The sequence below is a fragment of the Astatotilapia calliptera genome, chromosome 10, assembly GCF_964374335.1.
Source record: "Astatotilapia calliptera chromosome 10, fAstCal68.1, whole genome shotgun sequence".
NCBI lineage: Eukaryota > Metazoa > Chordata > Actinopteri > Cichliformes > Cichlidae > Astatotilapia > Astatotilapia calliptera.
Window position 1 is genome coordinate 34,404,477 of NC_137431.1, and position 14,614 is coordinate 34,419,090.

The following is a 14,614-nucleotide window of genomic DNA, read 5'->3' on the forward strand; positions in this document are numbered from 1 at the left end:
TGTATAACGGATTTTCCACACTTAAAATCCTTTAATTTTCTCAAAAATCGAGTGTTCCTTATGTATGAACTCTGGTTGTGCTTACTGACCTCGAACCGATTTTGGCTACAGAAATCTGTTAAAAATGTTTGGATGGATGGTCAGAGCATTACGGCTGCCGTAGTCAGGAGCCTCGCGGAGTAATCTGGGTCCAAAACTCCGTCAGCTCAGGTCCCAAAGTCAAACGAACACTGAGAGTTAAAAACGGTCTGAATTCTTTCATCTTTAATAAAATCATCAGCGTTGCTGCTTTACCAGGTGTAACAATTAAGTTTAACATCCATGAAAACAGATTTATTAAATTTAATGGAGTTAGAAGTTAGCAGGAAGTTAGCTCGCTAGTTTCCATCTAAACATGATATTGCATGTTCTGACTGAGAGATTTTTGAAACTAATTCAAACGTACAGCTCTGCTGTCACTTCCAGCATAAATGAAGACAGAAAACTAAACAGCAGTGACGTTTGTAGGGTTACTGAAGTTGGGCTAGCTGCTATATAATGATGTGCTACGTGATTGCTAGCGACACAGCTATGTTAGCATAACATTAGCACAGTGAAGCTGGAGGATGAACACCAACTTTTTTCCACTCGATAAAAGTTAACGTGAGTGATTCTGGTGGTCAGGGACAAATGCAGTCACATAGCAGGATGCTGTACACGGGCCAAACTTCAGTCAGGAGAACAACTGAGATCATTCATCCACAATACGAGGTTAGTCATTAATATACTGCAACAACATGGGAACAGAGCAGCTGCAGAGAATTCAACATTAATGAATCAATGTTACAGAAGTGGAGGAAGCGCAGTTTTTGGCTTTCCCCATATTTCAACAGTGCTTCATCTCTTTGCTGTGACTGTCGCCATAATTTGCAGATGATTATGGTTGTAGCCGCTGCGATGCTTTTGACCAAAACAGGCGCAGCTTGATGACATCATCAACATGCGCTATCACGATAGAGCGATATAGTCAAAGTCTCTATCGTTGGACAAATTTATATCGTTTCTAGCGCCTGAGCATTGTCCGACAGATGTTGAAGGACCTCAGAGACTCTGTGCAGCACCTTTACATGTGTGGCTACAGACACACATGCAGAGAGCTTTAGGTGTTCGCTTGCTGTGGAACATTTAACAGACATGTCCACACCATCAAACAGCTGACAGCTAAACAAAACCAACAGCTGCTCTAAATCTAACGTTACGCCATGTTTAGTGGCCTAAAATCACACGTCTGTGACACACAGTCACACATCATATGAGAGTTTATCCACTAAGTGTCAGAGGCCACTTCAAGCAAAGTTTCACTAACAGCAGCTCTCAGTACAGATGGACGTCATCGGAGGTTTGGAGGTGACTTTGGACTAAGATTGATGACACACGAGAGTTTCTTACTCCTGCTTTATTGCTAAGTGTTGATATTACTCAAATATGTTTAAACACAGTGTGCAGACAAGTGTGGACTTTCCACAAACAGCAGCAGAAGCAGCTGGCTGTGTCCTACAGTGGCCACCGTAGCAGGATTGTCCACGTGAATTAGGAGGAATCATCTGCAATCCACTGACATCCAGTGGTGAGACTTTACACCCTGACTTTGTATCAAAGTATCCTGACTGTCAGTGAACACACGGGCCGTGACGGCATTCAGACTGTCGCTAACAAAAGTACACTTCCTGTCTCTGCTCTGCAGGTGTGACAGTGACCTCACAGGTGAGGCTACAGGTGTGCCACTCACCAGGTACAAGTCCCCTGGCTGAGCAGGGTCGCCTTCCAGAGTCTGCTTCCTCAGGCTCTCCACCAGCAGCGTGACCACAGCATGGTGGCAGGGGACGAGGGGGGAGACAGGGGAGGGTGGCCGGGAGGAGGAGGAGGGGCCAGGTGGAGGGGAGAACAGGGGAGAGAGGGGGGAAGGAGGAGGAGGGAGGGGAGAGTTACGGCCGTCTGTGTGTCCGTCCGTTTGGTCTGTCTCGGGACGAGAGAGGGGAGGAGCTTAGGGCTGAGACTCCTCCTTAAGGCCTCAGGGCCACGTAGCCCCACCCACTCTCACAAGAGCATCATCTGTCAGCCGTTGCTGCAGCAACACACCTAGAAAAGGCACACACACACGCAGGTGAAGTTAAGCTGAAAAACATTGACAACTCTATCAGGACCAAAGCATCAAACAGCTGATGTTGAGAAGAAACAGGAAAAACACAAGAAAAAGACGACCACAAACAGCACTGGGAACCAGTCCCACAGTCAAGTCCCTGTTTGGAATTGTTCGTCTGTGTGTGTATTGATCCCGCTTATCAGTTCTGGTTGCACTACAATCAGCTGATTGCAGTTCACGTGTCAGAGGAGGAAAACAGGTCTGCAGCGTGTAAACGGACGTTCCTTTGACTTTTCTAGTTTAAAGTGGAGACTGCATCACACACCGTGCTAATGCTAAGCTAACGAAGAACCCAGCACAGCAGCCACAGCCTGAGCTGAAGGTAGCAAACAGCCAGGCTCAGCTACCTGCTCGTGTTTCTGCAGTAGAACACAATAGAAACTGAAATATCCTTTATTGTCCCTCGCTGTGCAAATAAAGTGTTTTTTCTTTGCTTTGTGCTCACACAACCCGTCAAAAGGGGAGGAAGACCTGCTGCTTCCAAATAGAGCACATTTCATAATGTTGTAAATCCAAACCCATCATGGATTCATGATTTGAATCCTGGGTTGTGTGAAATCCCAGAAACACACCTTAGACAAAGTGAATCTGTGAACTAAGGTGTCGGTCTGTTAGGATATGTTGCGGTGATCCTCGGGTTGGGGGATTTGTGTTTGTACTGGAGGGCAAAATTAAAACCAAGATGGACAAGAAAAGTTCAAAGCCATCAGGTGCTCAGTTTAGAAAAAAGGGAAAAGAAGAGGAAGAGAAACAAAAGACGCAGGTAAGCAGACGTGTGATTGGTTCAGGATGACCTGCCATGATCCAATCAGAATACTTTATAAGGAAATGATGTGGGTTACAGTTGCTCCAACATGAAATGGTAAAAATAGCAACAGTAACAGACTAAACTCCAAACAATATATACAATAATAGAATATTAATTAGTCATTGTCAATTGCTGATTCGTCGTGTTCTCATTGTATGATGAATTATGATGGTTGTTTGGATACTATGCATACTCTCTCTCTTCATGTGTGTGTGTGTGTGTGTGTGTGTGTGTGTGTGTGTGTGTGTCGGCGCTGACCACTGCTGACCTGACCGCAACAAAGAGGGGAAATTGCTCCAACATGCACAAATATTTGACCACACAGAGTGCAATTAGTGATGGTGGAGACAATAACCTCAGAATGACAATCAATAAACTCTTCATTTTCACCCCTATAAGAGACACCGAAAAACAAAAAGACGCCACCAAGAAGAAGAAGACCCCCGTGGACAGAGACGAAGCACAAAAGAGACCCACGAAAACATCCACAGAGTGAAACGACTGACAGACTAAAGACTGCCTCAAAGACGCTACGACCAAACAGCCTGAAGAAACCACCATGAACGACTGGAGGAAGCGCATCTGAGACCCGACAAAAACAACAACAAAAAAGACTAAAGTGTGAAAAGGAGCTCACAGAGACTACAAACCACCTGCACCGCCGTCGAGGCGACATAAAACCACCCAGACCCCCCAAAGCCACGCAGGAAAACTGCAGAATAAACACACGAGGCATACCCACATAACAACCAGCAAGAGCCAGGACTAGACATTCAATCGGAAAAGAAATGTCAAAAAGAGCAAAAACAAAAACCTGACAACAAAATTACAAAAAAATAACCTCAAAAGGAATACAAGGTCCCAGAGATTAGTCTGGACCGCTCATCGCATGAAATTAGACTTTAATTATTATGTCACACAGTTAACACTCATAATAATAACAATAACAGTTTCACTCCTTCATGTCGTTACTCTCCAGTTGCAGCCTTGCATCAGTGCTGTAACTGAGTACCGTTACTCCGTTACTCGTGGACCCCCTGGGGCTCCTGTAAACCAGGTCAGGGGCCAAGAACAGGGGACCATCACCCCGTCATCGGGGCGGAACCCCGGGGTCTGGTTAGCGCGGCTCTGCTGGGGGAATATCGGCTCCGGGTACATGCCGATGACCGTGAGCCGAACCGAGCCGAGCCGGACTGACCGAGGCCGCCGGGCACCCCCGACAGCTTGTTAGCTTGTGGCTAAGCATCCCATTGCTTTTAATGAGGGATGCTTTCCGCCCGTGTACCTGTCGGCCCGGTGGGCGGTGTGTTTGCGGAGGGTTACTCCATGAAAAAAAACACAAACCCCGGTTTGTGTTATGACGGCGGACCGTTACATCACCAGCAGTTCACCTGAGCCGTTAGCTCGCTGCTATAAATAACAAGTCATCCCGTTATTCCGCTCAAGGTCGGCACAATAAACTCAGCCATCTTGCTCGGAGGATGGGAGCCGCTGAGTGACGGCTCTGCCTCCTCCACCGCCTCCCGGGCTCCGGGGGCCCGTGCCGGGCTGCTAGCAGCGAACAGGGCGGCAGTTAGTAGCTAACGGCGGCTAACGGGTTAGCTGCTAGCTGACCCGTTAGCCGCCGTTAATGGTGTCACAAACAACCCACGAACATCAATGATGCTCCCGGTGTCTGTCCCGCCTCCGGCCATCACCCAGGCCAGGGCCGTCCGCACACACCGGACCCCTCACAGGCCCATGCTCAGCAGAACCACCGCAGGCCGTCAACAGCGATCGGAACAGCGGTGCTGACGGCGTGTGGCCGGCCCGAGAGCTCTCGGAGCGGAGAGAGGGGGGCGACACACGGCGGGATGCTGCGGGACGGAGTCGGACACACGTCCCGCTCTCTCCGGCCCGGCGCAGTGCTTACCTTGTCGGTTGACGGGGTGAGGCGGCTCCTGTGGCTGCAGCGGGCCGGCGAACGGCTCTGTGTTCGGTGTATCGACCCAGTATTATCGTCGAACACAGCGGAACGAAGCGGGAATCTAACCGCGCGGAGCGGGCATCGCAGGCTCCGGCACTGAGCCGCACATCTGCCTGGATCGGTGTCCGGTCTCCGTTATTAAAACATAATAATAATAACGAGGACTGCGCGCGCACACGTCCGTGAGCGGCGGGCATTCATAAATAACAGCTACGGTGCCAGCGGAGGAGGGGCGGGGCTTCAGCGCATCACCGGCACCTGCCGTTTATTTACGTCTGATCCTTTGATCCGGTCCGCAGTGCCGCCGCTCAGCACAGCCGAACCTGCCGCACGAACCCGGGGCGAATCTCCGAGAACGCTGCCACGCGGGGCATGACGGGAGCTGGAGTCCGCGGAGGCTTGTTTACCGCCACAGCTCGCGTTAAAGGGCAAACCCGCAGAAACTGCGCGGACCGGGCCCGACCGGAGGAACCTCGGAGAACCGTGCAGACACCGGGACATTAAAAATAACGAAAAATGAGTAGAAATGGTGAAGAGAAAAGAGTAGAGACTAAAAAGAAATAAAAATACGTGGTTGAAACTAAAAATTGATTCTATTAATATTACATTTTTGAAATCTGAATATTTTAAAAACAAAGAGGAAGCAAAAAGACTTTGTTAAATAAACTGTACAGTGAAAATAAATTTGACAGACTAAAAGAAAACTGTTAGAGTTAAAATCTAGTTTAGAAATAAGGAGTTCATCTTTAGGGTTTACTTTTTTTTTTCTTTTTAAAAAAAAAAAAAACACACGTAAAACCTGATAAAATGCGTGGATAGTCAGACCGAGTAAAAATCATTTATGGATTAAAAATAAATTAAATTTTATTCAAAGCTGCATTTTAGAAGCAAGAAGTAGATTTAAACGAGCCGCTTCATCTTATTCTGCACATTTAAGGATTTTCTGTGAAAACAAACAACCCAGATGTTCTGATGGGACAGAGAAGATCAACTCGTGTTTGGAGTCCAGGTTCTTACAGCTGCACACCCTCAGTGAACACCTCTGCATGTCCAACACTTTTATGGAGGGTAGAAGAAGAACGAGTCGGCCTGTGGATCAGTAACACTTTATTTACGCCTTTATTAATCACATGGTTCAGCTTTGCTCTTGACAGTCAAGCAGCAAAAAAAGTAGGAAGAGTAAAAAGAAAACTCAAACACAAAGATGGCCGCTCCCCTCCACTCAGCAGGGGGTCGTTTTTGAGAAAAAACATGGCGGTGCGGGGGGGAGGAGCCTGAGCCAGACAGCAGAGCACGAAGGTGAAGGTGGAGCAAAGACAACAAAGTGACACCAAAGTGAGTCGATACAGAAATGAGTGCAGAACAGGTGAGCAGTGCTTCATGAGGTCGAACGTTCAGGTGCATCCGAGTGTTCAGCTGTCCGCCCTGACGACGCGTTCACGAGCAGCCGGGAAACCTCAGCACCTGGGAGGGGGGGTGGCGGCCAATCGGATCCCTGCTGTCGTTCAGTTAATCTTCAGACACATTTAAAAAGACACGATGAGGAAACAAGGGCGAGGACTGCGTCGGGTGGTCAGTACGGGTTCCACAGGAGCTGGTCGGAGAACACAGGGACCTGCTGGTCATCAGAGTCTGCACGGAGAAACAAGATGGCGGTGAGCCGACAAACAGGAAGTGAGCACATGTCACAGAACAAGACCCCGATCGCCTGCCTCAGCAGGTTTGATGTAACCACAGCAGTCCTCATGTGACCTCATGTCCCCACAGTCTGTACTTCAGGACTTTTTTATTCCAGTAAAAAGTACTCTGAGTAAGAGTGGCTCCTATTTGTGTGCAAAGCCAAACGAACCGTGCAAGTAAAACAAACACCTGCAAATTCTACTTCAGTACAAATACTTAGTTACTTCCCACCTCTGGATCTGACCAAGCCCCGCCCCAAACCAGCCAGCAGGCTCGCCCTCAGGAGTCGCCCCCTGCTGGCTGAGTTACCTCACCTTGGCCGTGGTCCGTTTCCATCAGGAGGTGGAGCCAGTCGGTCATGCTGTCATCGGTGGTCAGCTGACTGCTGAGTGAGTAGTTCAGGCCTGGAGGAGAGCGAAGCGCCCGGCGGCTCGCCTCCAGCTGCAGAGAAACAAACAGGAATAAATAAGGTCACCGATCAGCTGATGTTGTGTTTTACAGAGGACGTTAAATAAAGTTAACGCATCTTTAATGAGCCGAAGAATTTGATTGGTGACTGATTACCGGCGACACGGGGACGGCCCAGGCTCCAGGCAGCGCTGAGGGCGTGGCGGCCAGCAGAGGAGACACAGAGGAGACTTTAGAGGATGCTGGAGCCTCCTTCTCTCTCTGCTCGTCTCCAACATTCTCAAAGAGGTCAGAGGTCATCTTCTCCAGCTGACTCTGCCTAAAGAGAGAAAACACTGATGATGTCACAGAAAGGCCTCAGCTGACGAGGATCAGTTTCTGGATAAATGTCAACTGGCGCTGGGTTCCACCTACAGCTGCTCCACGGGGTCCGGCGTGTCGGCGGCATCCGGCTGGGCGCCGGTCGGAGGGTCCCACAGGTGCAGCGCTCGCCTCCACAGACGCACCTGCATGTCCCAGGAGCGCCGGCTGTACTTCCTGTACTTGTTAGGAGTGGAGGGGTGGAGCTTAGGATCCCTCAGGTGTCTGAGGAGGAGGAGAGAAACCAGAGAGGCGTGTCAGCGTCGACGTTTGAGGAACCGTCGTCCGATTCTCGGCGTCATGCTCCGAGTTCTTACTTGGGGACTTGCTGGATGTAGTTCTGGTATCCGCTGGTGTTCTTGCCGTACTGGATCTGTTTCTGCCGCCGTTTCAGAACCGCGGCGTTGGTCTCCGTGTTGGTCGGGTCCGGCAGGCGGGGGTAACAGCGGCTGATGTGGGGCCTTCACAGAGCGACAAATTACACAGGGAACACAGAAACCCAGTGAAGAAGAGGCTCCAGCAGCGTGCAGTGCTGCAGGCAACGCCACAGGCCAACACAGCTCAGGGGCGTGGCCTACTGCCACCTGATGCAGGTTATGCACAGAGCAGGTCAGAACCTCTGAATGTCCCTCATACTCACCTCCTGCTGTCCACGTCATCCGTCCCCACGGCCACGCTGCTCGTGGACACTTTGAGGATGCAGCGCTCCAGGATGGAGGACCTGAGGAAGAACAGCTGCATGAACACCTGCTGTGGCGACCTTCAGGTTTCAGTCCACGTTTACTGGTCCGCGCAGGATTAGCTGATCCTGATAACGGCTCGTTAGCCTGGATTAAAGAAGCCAAATACCTGCGTGGTTTGCTGCTGATGACTCGCTCTTGTCCTCGCATGCCGCCGGCGCCACGAGGAGACGGGATAGGAGAGACGTTACTGCAAAGAAGAGAAAGGCGTCAGGAGAAACCACGGCCTGCAGAGGGCACCGTCTCTGCCACGCTACACTGACCCCACCCCTCTGCAGGAGAATTTCATACCTGACCAGGCTGTCGTACACGGAGCTGCAGCCGGGGAGCAGCCACGGCTCGGGGGCGGAGCATCCCGAGGCGGTGGTGGTCAGCACCGGGTCAGAAAGGCTGTTCCACATGGTCGCCGACCAGCCCTTCGTGCAGACACACGACCACGGGCTGAAGAGGAAGCTGCAAGCAGACACACCCGGTTTAGAGAGTCCAGGTGAGACTGACGAGCTCACCTCAGGTCACTGAGCGATTCAGAGCCCTCGAAGGGTCGTTGACCCCCCCTCCCCTCGTCAGAGTCGTTGTGATGATGATGGGGGGTTAAGCACTCAGGATTCACACCTGGACTCATCCAGGCCAACGAGTCCCAGGAGACCCCCTCCCCCCTGCTTTCAGCCCAGGTTTCTGTTTGTGGACGAGCACCATGTAGAAACTACATCATTTCCTGTTTCTGTCGCTACGCGAGCGGCCACACGTCTGTCAGTCTCATCCTGAGACGTCAGCACCCCAGTCTCAGCATGCAGATGTTACAGATGTTTTCAGTGGACTGATGGAACAGCTCATATCAATAAACTATACAAAGCTCGACCACACGTCCCGAGTGTGTCCCTGCTCACCTGCAAGCTCAGCCTCGTCACGAGTCTCATTTCTGGACATCACGAGGTCACAGCTCAGGTCCTTCGTCACTGACTCACAGGTTCGAGCTGCTGCTTTCAGAGTTTAAGTGTTAAAGATACGCGTGTGCTTAAAGTCAGTGCAGAGGTTCCAGTCTGAGGCGGCGTGCGCCAAACACTCACTGCTCGTATTTAAACTGACAAAAATAAGCTGTTGGTCTATAATATGTGTGACGTTTCCTCATGAATGGCATCCAGTCATGTTGAGCCACAAACAGCACTCCTGTAACAGGCTGGAAGCACCAATCAGTGTTTGGCAGCGTCTTGAGTTCACCTTTATCTGTCCAGTTAAAAAAAAAAAAAAAAGTCTCCTTTAAGAGTAACCTGGCCGCCAGGACCGTGTTCACCGACACACGTAGAGACATTACACAAACACCAAAAACATTGGAAATCAGTTTTTGGCACAACACCGGGAGCCTGGCAGCAAGACCCGGGCCGCTGCAGGTACAGAGAACACAGGTGAGTCCGCGAACTCATACCGAGAGCTGACGTCACGAAGCGCAGACCCAGCGCGTGTTTAAAGAGAACAAACAGCCGGAAACCACACGAGACGAAGCCGCCCGAGAACCTGTCCGCGGTTCGGCTTTGTTCCGTCTCACAGACATCAGCTGCTTCGGCCCGCTCAACTTTACAAAGACGCCAAACAAACGGAACACGAACAGGTGCAGCCTGAGCTAAGAATCCCAGCTGTGATTGGCTGAGCTCAGCTGCAGGTGAGGACAGACACGTACCTGGAGGACAGCGGCGGGCTCTGCTCTGCCGGTTCCACTCTGCTCGCGGACATCTTCGGACTCACAGAACACGTCGGTCCGCACTCACAGCCTTTAATGAGCGGCACCTGGAGCGGAGGGGGCGGGGCCGCGATGAGGGCGGGGCCTCACCTTAGCGCTCCACACCTAGCCCTGGAAAAAGAGCCATGTGTCAGGTCAAACACAAATGCAAGAAGAATCATGCCACTGTGCGATGTGTTCACTGCTACAGACACACATGTGGTAAATGCAGACTACAGATACCATGGCAGTGCCAGGATTGTGAGTGATTGCTGAAAATGTTGAAATGTACTCACTCACTTTTTATTATTATTTGTAAATATGTGTACAAATGGTTGGTTTTTTGTACTGTTTTTATCAATAAATCTCAGCAACAAAGGACATACACCCATGTGTGTTGATTTCTCCCTAAGATGGCAAACTGAAACACTCCAAGTTGGTGACTTTTGGAGATTTGTTTCCCTGGATGATTGAGAATGCATCAAGACGAACACAAAAGGAAGTTCACAGCTTTTAGCAGCTCCCCCACCCCCTCATTCACACACCCCCACTCCCCTCCAGAATTCCCAGGTAACAACCTAATTTACATATGAATGACTAGCCAATTTAGCTTCCACTTGGCTGAAGCTAAAGCTTAGCTAAAAGCCTACCAGCCATTTGGCTGGAAGGCGGGTTTTAAAGGTAGAAAGGTAGAAGGCTGGGCACTGCTGCTCTCGGGGGACTCTAAGTGTTAAAATCAACCTGGTTACGCTCCAGCTGGTCCCTGATTTGTTTTATTTTAAAATTCCGTTGATAAACAGTTTTTTATTTCAGGAATTACATTAAATTTATTGCTCTAAACAATAAATAAAGTCAGAAACATATTTACAGCTGATTCTAACATCAGTGCTGCAGTCAGGCCTGTTTCTCCTGTTTCATCTTATTCAGAATATCATAGCGAGCCAGTTTCCTCATCCTATCACTGATACAGTCAAACAGTATTTAATCATCCATATTTATCACATTAGACATTTGCGTCTTCAGCACCGCACAGACAGAAGAGCTGCTCAGATCCCCCACACCAGCAGGGGGGCCGGGAGCAGCTGAGTCCCACAGACAGGCTGATAAATGGATGTTGGTTGTGTGAGTGTGGACTGTGAGGTATGATAAATCTGTCATCACTCTGATATCACAACAGGTTTAATCAGTCACCAAATCTGTGCTAACGCCAATCTGACACAAGCCGCTAACATCGGTGCTGCTGCGGTGGGTAACGAGGGCTCTGTGGGCTTTTGTCTCAATCTGACTTCAATACTTTCTCCAACCCATCAAAAACTCTTGAAAGAGCTCATTGATGATCTGCAGAGGAACGGTGTATTTGACGTTTCAGGCTTCAGAGCTCATCCCAGTACAGAAACAACGTGAAGCTCATAAAGGATCTTCTTATGTTCTAACTTTCTGCTTCTTCATTCAGATCAAAGTGAGGTTATTGTACTCGGCCCTGAACATCTTAGAAATATGGTATCTAAGCAGATTCTTACTCTGGATGGCATTACCTTGGCCTCCAGTAACACTGTGAGGAACCTTGGAGTCATTTTTGACCAGGACATGTCCTTCAACGCACATATTAAACAAATATGTAAGACTGCTTTCTTCCATTTGTGCAACATCTCTAAAGTTAGAAATATCCTGTCTCAGAGTGACGCTGAAAAACTAGTTCATGCATTTATTACTTCCAGGCTGGACGACTGTAATTCATTATTATCAGGAAGTCCTAAAAACTCCCTGAAAAGCCTTCAGCTGATCCAAAATGCTGCAGCAAGAGTCCTGACAGGGAAACTTCCCACCCAGCGCTCAGCAGTCCTGACAGATCCTGACGCTGAGCTCAGAGCTCGCTGCCGTCAGTGCTGCAGGTTCGTCGTGCAGACGTGAAGGTCGGTAAACCTGCTGAGACTGAAGCAGCGATGGGTTTGATAAAGGGCCTCCTATCATCACCTCCTCTTCTCCTGCAGGTGGCGCTCTTTCTATCTCTGTTGAAAAAATGACGCTACAGCGGTTGCCGTCATTTCCGGTCACAAGTAAGCAAGATGGCGTCAGGCAGCGGGGTGAGTTTCTGAGCGTTTCTTCTTCTTTAGAGTAAAAACATGAAAGCTCGGCGGTGTGAGCAGGGCGTGTTTCACTCTCGGGATTTGTCGTAGTCGCGGTTGTTACCGGCTCCGGTTCAAGCCGGTTCTCCGTCTTTAGACAGCTGTTTGCAGCGCGCTTAGCTAGCAGCAGCTAGCATGCTAACCGTGACCCTGTTCAGCGTTTCCGGTTTCATTTCAGACGTTTTCTAAACGTTATGCCAGTGCTCGTTAACCCACTCTCTGCTGCTTGGCACTTCATGTTTGTTCTTGTCCCTCCTGCAGCTCGGAAGCAGATTAGCTGATCAGTGTTAGCCTGTTAGCGCAAGCGGTGTGACTTCCGGCCTGTCAAAATAAAAGCTTCACCTCAAAACAAGGAACTCAGCTCAGGCTCGAATTAAAATGTTTTTTATTTCAGATATAAAGACTTGCTGCTTTTCTGACTTTAAGATGATCTGTATTTTAGTGATAAGCCACATGTTTGATTTGTAGAGAGAGGAGGCAGCAGGTGGAGGTAAAAGTTAGACGTCTTTATTTTCAGAATCACGTTTATTGACCGTGTGTATGCACAAACACATTCAAGGAGTTTGGTTCCGGTTGACCCTCAAGCACAGCAACGTAAATCACAACAATATGTAAACGACACACACACACGTATATATCTGTCTATGTATATATGTGTAATTATATGTATATACATCCGTAAATACCCAGTCTAAATCTTATATACATAAAATAGAGGATGACAGAAGTTTAGCAGTTAAAAATAAAAGCTGAAGCTCAGACCGTGTTTTAACCTCTGAATGGGGACTTATCAATAATACCAGAAATGATTAATGATTTCATGTCACTGAATCAACGTTTCTGTGGATTGTGATTTCCACTCTGTGATCAGCTCTGACAGGAAGCGCGGTAACGGCAGCGTCTCTCTTTTCTCTTCCAGTCGAGTAAAAACGACTTCAGGCGGAAATGGGACAAAGACGAGTACGAGAACCTCGCCCAGAAACGTCTGGTGGAGGAGAGGGAGCGCGAGCGGCGAGATGGTAAGAACATCAGCCGCTCAGAGGGAGGAGCTTAGGCTTTCACTTTCTGTATTAACCTGTCACATGTTGGCACCTTCAGGAAAAACTGCGCCGCCGGTCAAGCGGGACCTCCTGCGTCACCGGGACTACAAGGTGGACCTGGAGTCCAAGCTGGGGAAGACCATCGTCATCACCAAGACCACACCGCAGGCCGAGATGGGCGGGTAAGACCAGGTTCACACGCCATCGTCTCTTCAAGTTGTCGTGCAGACTGAGAACAAAACAAAAGCTGAACGAAAGCAACCGCTGACGTGACGTGTGATGTCACAAGTCAGCTGCAGCTGCTTTACAGGTGAAAATATGGCGTGATGAAGGCTCACTCACTGACAAGGAGGTCAGTGTCAGGACAAGCTCCGCCCACACTGTCAGCTGAAGTCAGTAGAGCTCTGTTCTCTCACACAAACGTATCTGATGACCTCGCTCAAAGTTTGGGCTGCTCAGCTGCTGCCGCCATTCTCCTTATATAGGCGGAGCAAGGACATACAGGTGACCTTTTTTCTTCCTTTGGTGTTTCAGGTATTACTGTAACGTGTGCGACTGTGTGGTCAAAGACTCCATCAACTTCCTGGATCACATCAACGGCAAAAAACGTGAGTTCACAGCCTAAAACACCTGATCAGAGAGGAGGCTTTTATTTTGAAAATCATGTCACACACATCATTGCTGATGTTCTTCAGTGTGAACAGCAGGTGGTGTGTGTGTGTGAGCAGATCAGAGGAACCTGGGCATGTCGATGCGGGTGGAGCGCTCGTCTCTTGATCAGGTGAAGAAGAGATTCGAGGTGAACAAGAAGAAGTTGGAGGAGAAACAGAAGGAGTACGACTTCGAGGAGCGCATGAAGGAGCTGCGGGAGGAGGTGAGGAGGAGTTTTATGGATCTCGTGAGGCTTTCGGGATGAGCGCGTTCCTCACGGGTGTCTGTGCTGCGTGTCTTTAGGAGGAGAAGGCGAAGGCGTACAAGAAGGAGAAGCAGAAGGAGCGGAAGCGACGGGCGGAGGAGGACGTGGACTTCGAGGAGGACGAAGAGATGGCGGCAGTGATGGGCTTCTCTGGCTTCGGCTCGTCCAAGAAGAGCCACTGAAGCTCCGCCTCTCTCAGGCAGGAAGCAGGTTTCTACCCCGCCCTCTCTACATCAGGCGGAGGTTCGGACTTAGGCGGAGTAGCATCGGCGCTCGTCTTGGACTCTTACTTTGTTATTCACAGCCAGACTTTTATTATGTTAGTCCATTCAGATGTAATGGACTAAAACGTAAAACTTTATTTAAAGCACAGCTCAGACAGTCTGTATCAGCCCCTAGGCATGCTGGGAAATTCAAATTGTAATAAACAGTTTTTGTTTTTTTAAATTTCTGATTGTTGTTTGTGTCAGTGAACGCACCACAGAACCCAGGCTGTTTGTTCCAGACATCAGCGTGACGCTTGCCTTTCAAGAGTGACACTCATTCAAGGTCAGAGGTCATCTTGCAGGAGCTTTCCTCTCCTCAGGAACTCTCTGCAGGAGGGGGAGATACAGGAGAGGTGGAGGAAGATCTCAGCCTGGGCATCTATTGTCTCATGTAGTCTGGAAGATGAG

The 14,614-nt window shown here is 49.4% G+C and overlaps 3 protein-coding genes across 4 annotated transcripts in view; 1 reads left to right on the top strand and 2 right to left on the bottom strand.

Moving 5' to 3' along the window:
* fam53c (family with sequence similarity 53 member C) overlaps positions 1-5,646 on the bottom strand; it is a 13,113-nt gene extending 7,467 nt beyond the window's left edge. The window contains exon 1 of one of the 2 annotated variants that reach the window (XM_026182898.2): positions 4,903-5,646. The gene's annotated coding sequence lies outside the window, so the exon portion shown is untranslated. Of the gene's footprint in view, positions 1-1,768; positions 1,854-4,902 lie in introns of those variants that run through there. The other variant, XM_026182897.2, reaches the window with a different exon arrangement.
* Positions 5,647-6,048: 402 nt separating this feature from the next.
* slbp2 (stem-loop binding protein 2) lies at positions 6,049-9,977 on the bottom strand. The gene is made up of 9 exons (XM_026182902.2): positions 9,820-9,977; positions 8,436-8,597; positions 8,254-8,334; positions 8,045-8,125; positions 7,722-7,865; positions 7,459-7,629; positions 7,201-7,363; positions 6,951-7,077; positions 6,049-6,588 (listed from the first exon to the last, which is right to left on the bottom strand). The coding sequence occupies exons 1-9, from the start codon at positions 9,870-9,872 to the stop codon at positions 6,530-6,532; spliced, it is 1,041 nt and encodes a 346-aa protein (XP_026038687.1). The 5' UTR covers positions 9,873-9,977; the 3' UTR covers positions 6,049-6,529.
* Positions 9,978-11,883: 1,906 nt separating this feature from the next.
* On the top strand, positions 11,884-14,387 carry zmat2 (zinc finger, matrin-type 2). The gene is made up of 6 exons (XM_026182931.2): positions 11,884-11,942; positions 12,904-13,003; positions 13,083-13,206; positions 13,559-13,632; positions 13,753-13,898; positions 13,979-14,387. Exons 1-6 carry the CDS (start codon positions 11,925-11,927, stop codon positions 14,120-14,122), a joined length of 606 nt encoding a protein of 201 aa, XP_026038716.1. The 5' UTR covers positions 11,884-11,924; the 3' UTR covers positions 14,123-14,387.
* Positions 14,388-14,614: the final 227 nt, after the last annotated feature.

Coding starts and splice junctions, on each gene's coding strand:
- slbp2 (XM_026182902.2), bottom strand. CDS start 9,872: ATGTCCGCGAGCAGAGTGGAACCGGCAGAGCAGAGCCCGCCGCTGTCC. Junction 8,598..9,819: donor AGCCCGCCGCTGTCCTCCAG/GTACGTGTCTGT, acceptor GTCTGCTTGCAG/CTTCCTCTTCAGCCCGTGGT. Junction 7,866..8,044: donor GATGACGTGGACAGCAGGAG/GTGAGTATGAGG, acceptor CGCTCTGTGAAG/GCCCCACATCAGCCGCTGTT.
- zmat2 (XM_026182931.2), top strand. Junction 13,004..13,082: donor GGAGCGCGAGCGGCGAGATG/GTAAGAACATCA, acceptor TGGCACCTTCAG/GAAAAACTGCGCCGCCGGTC. Junction 13,633..13,752: donor TCACATCAACGGCAAAAAAC/GTGAGTTCACAG, acceptor GTGTGTGAGCAG/ATCAGAGGAACCTGGGCATG.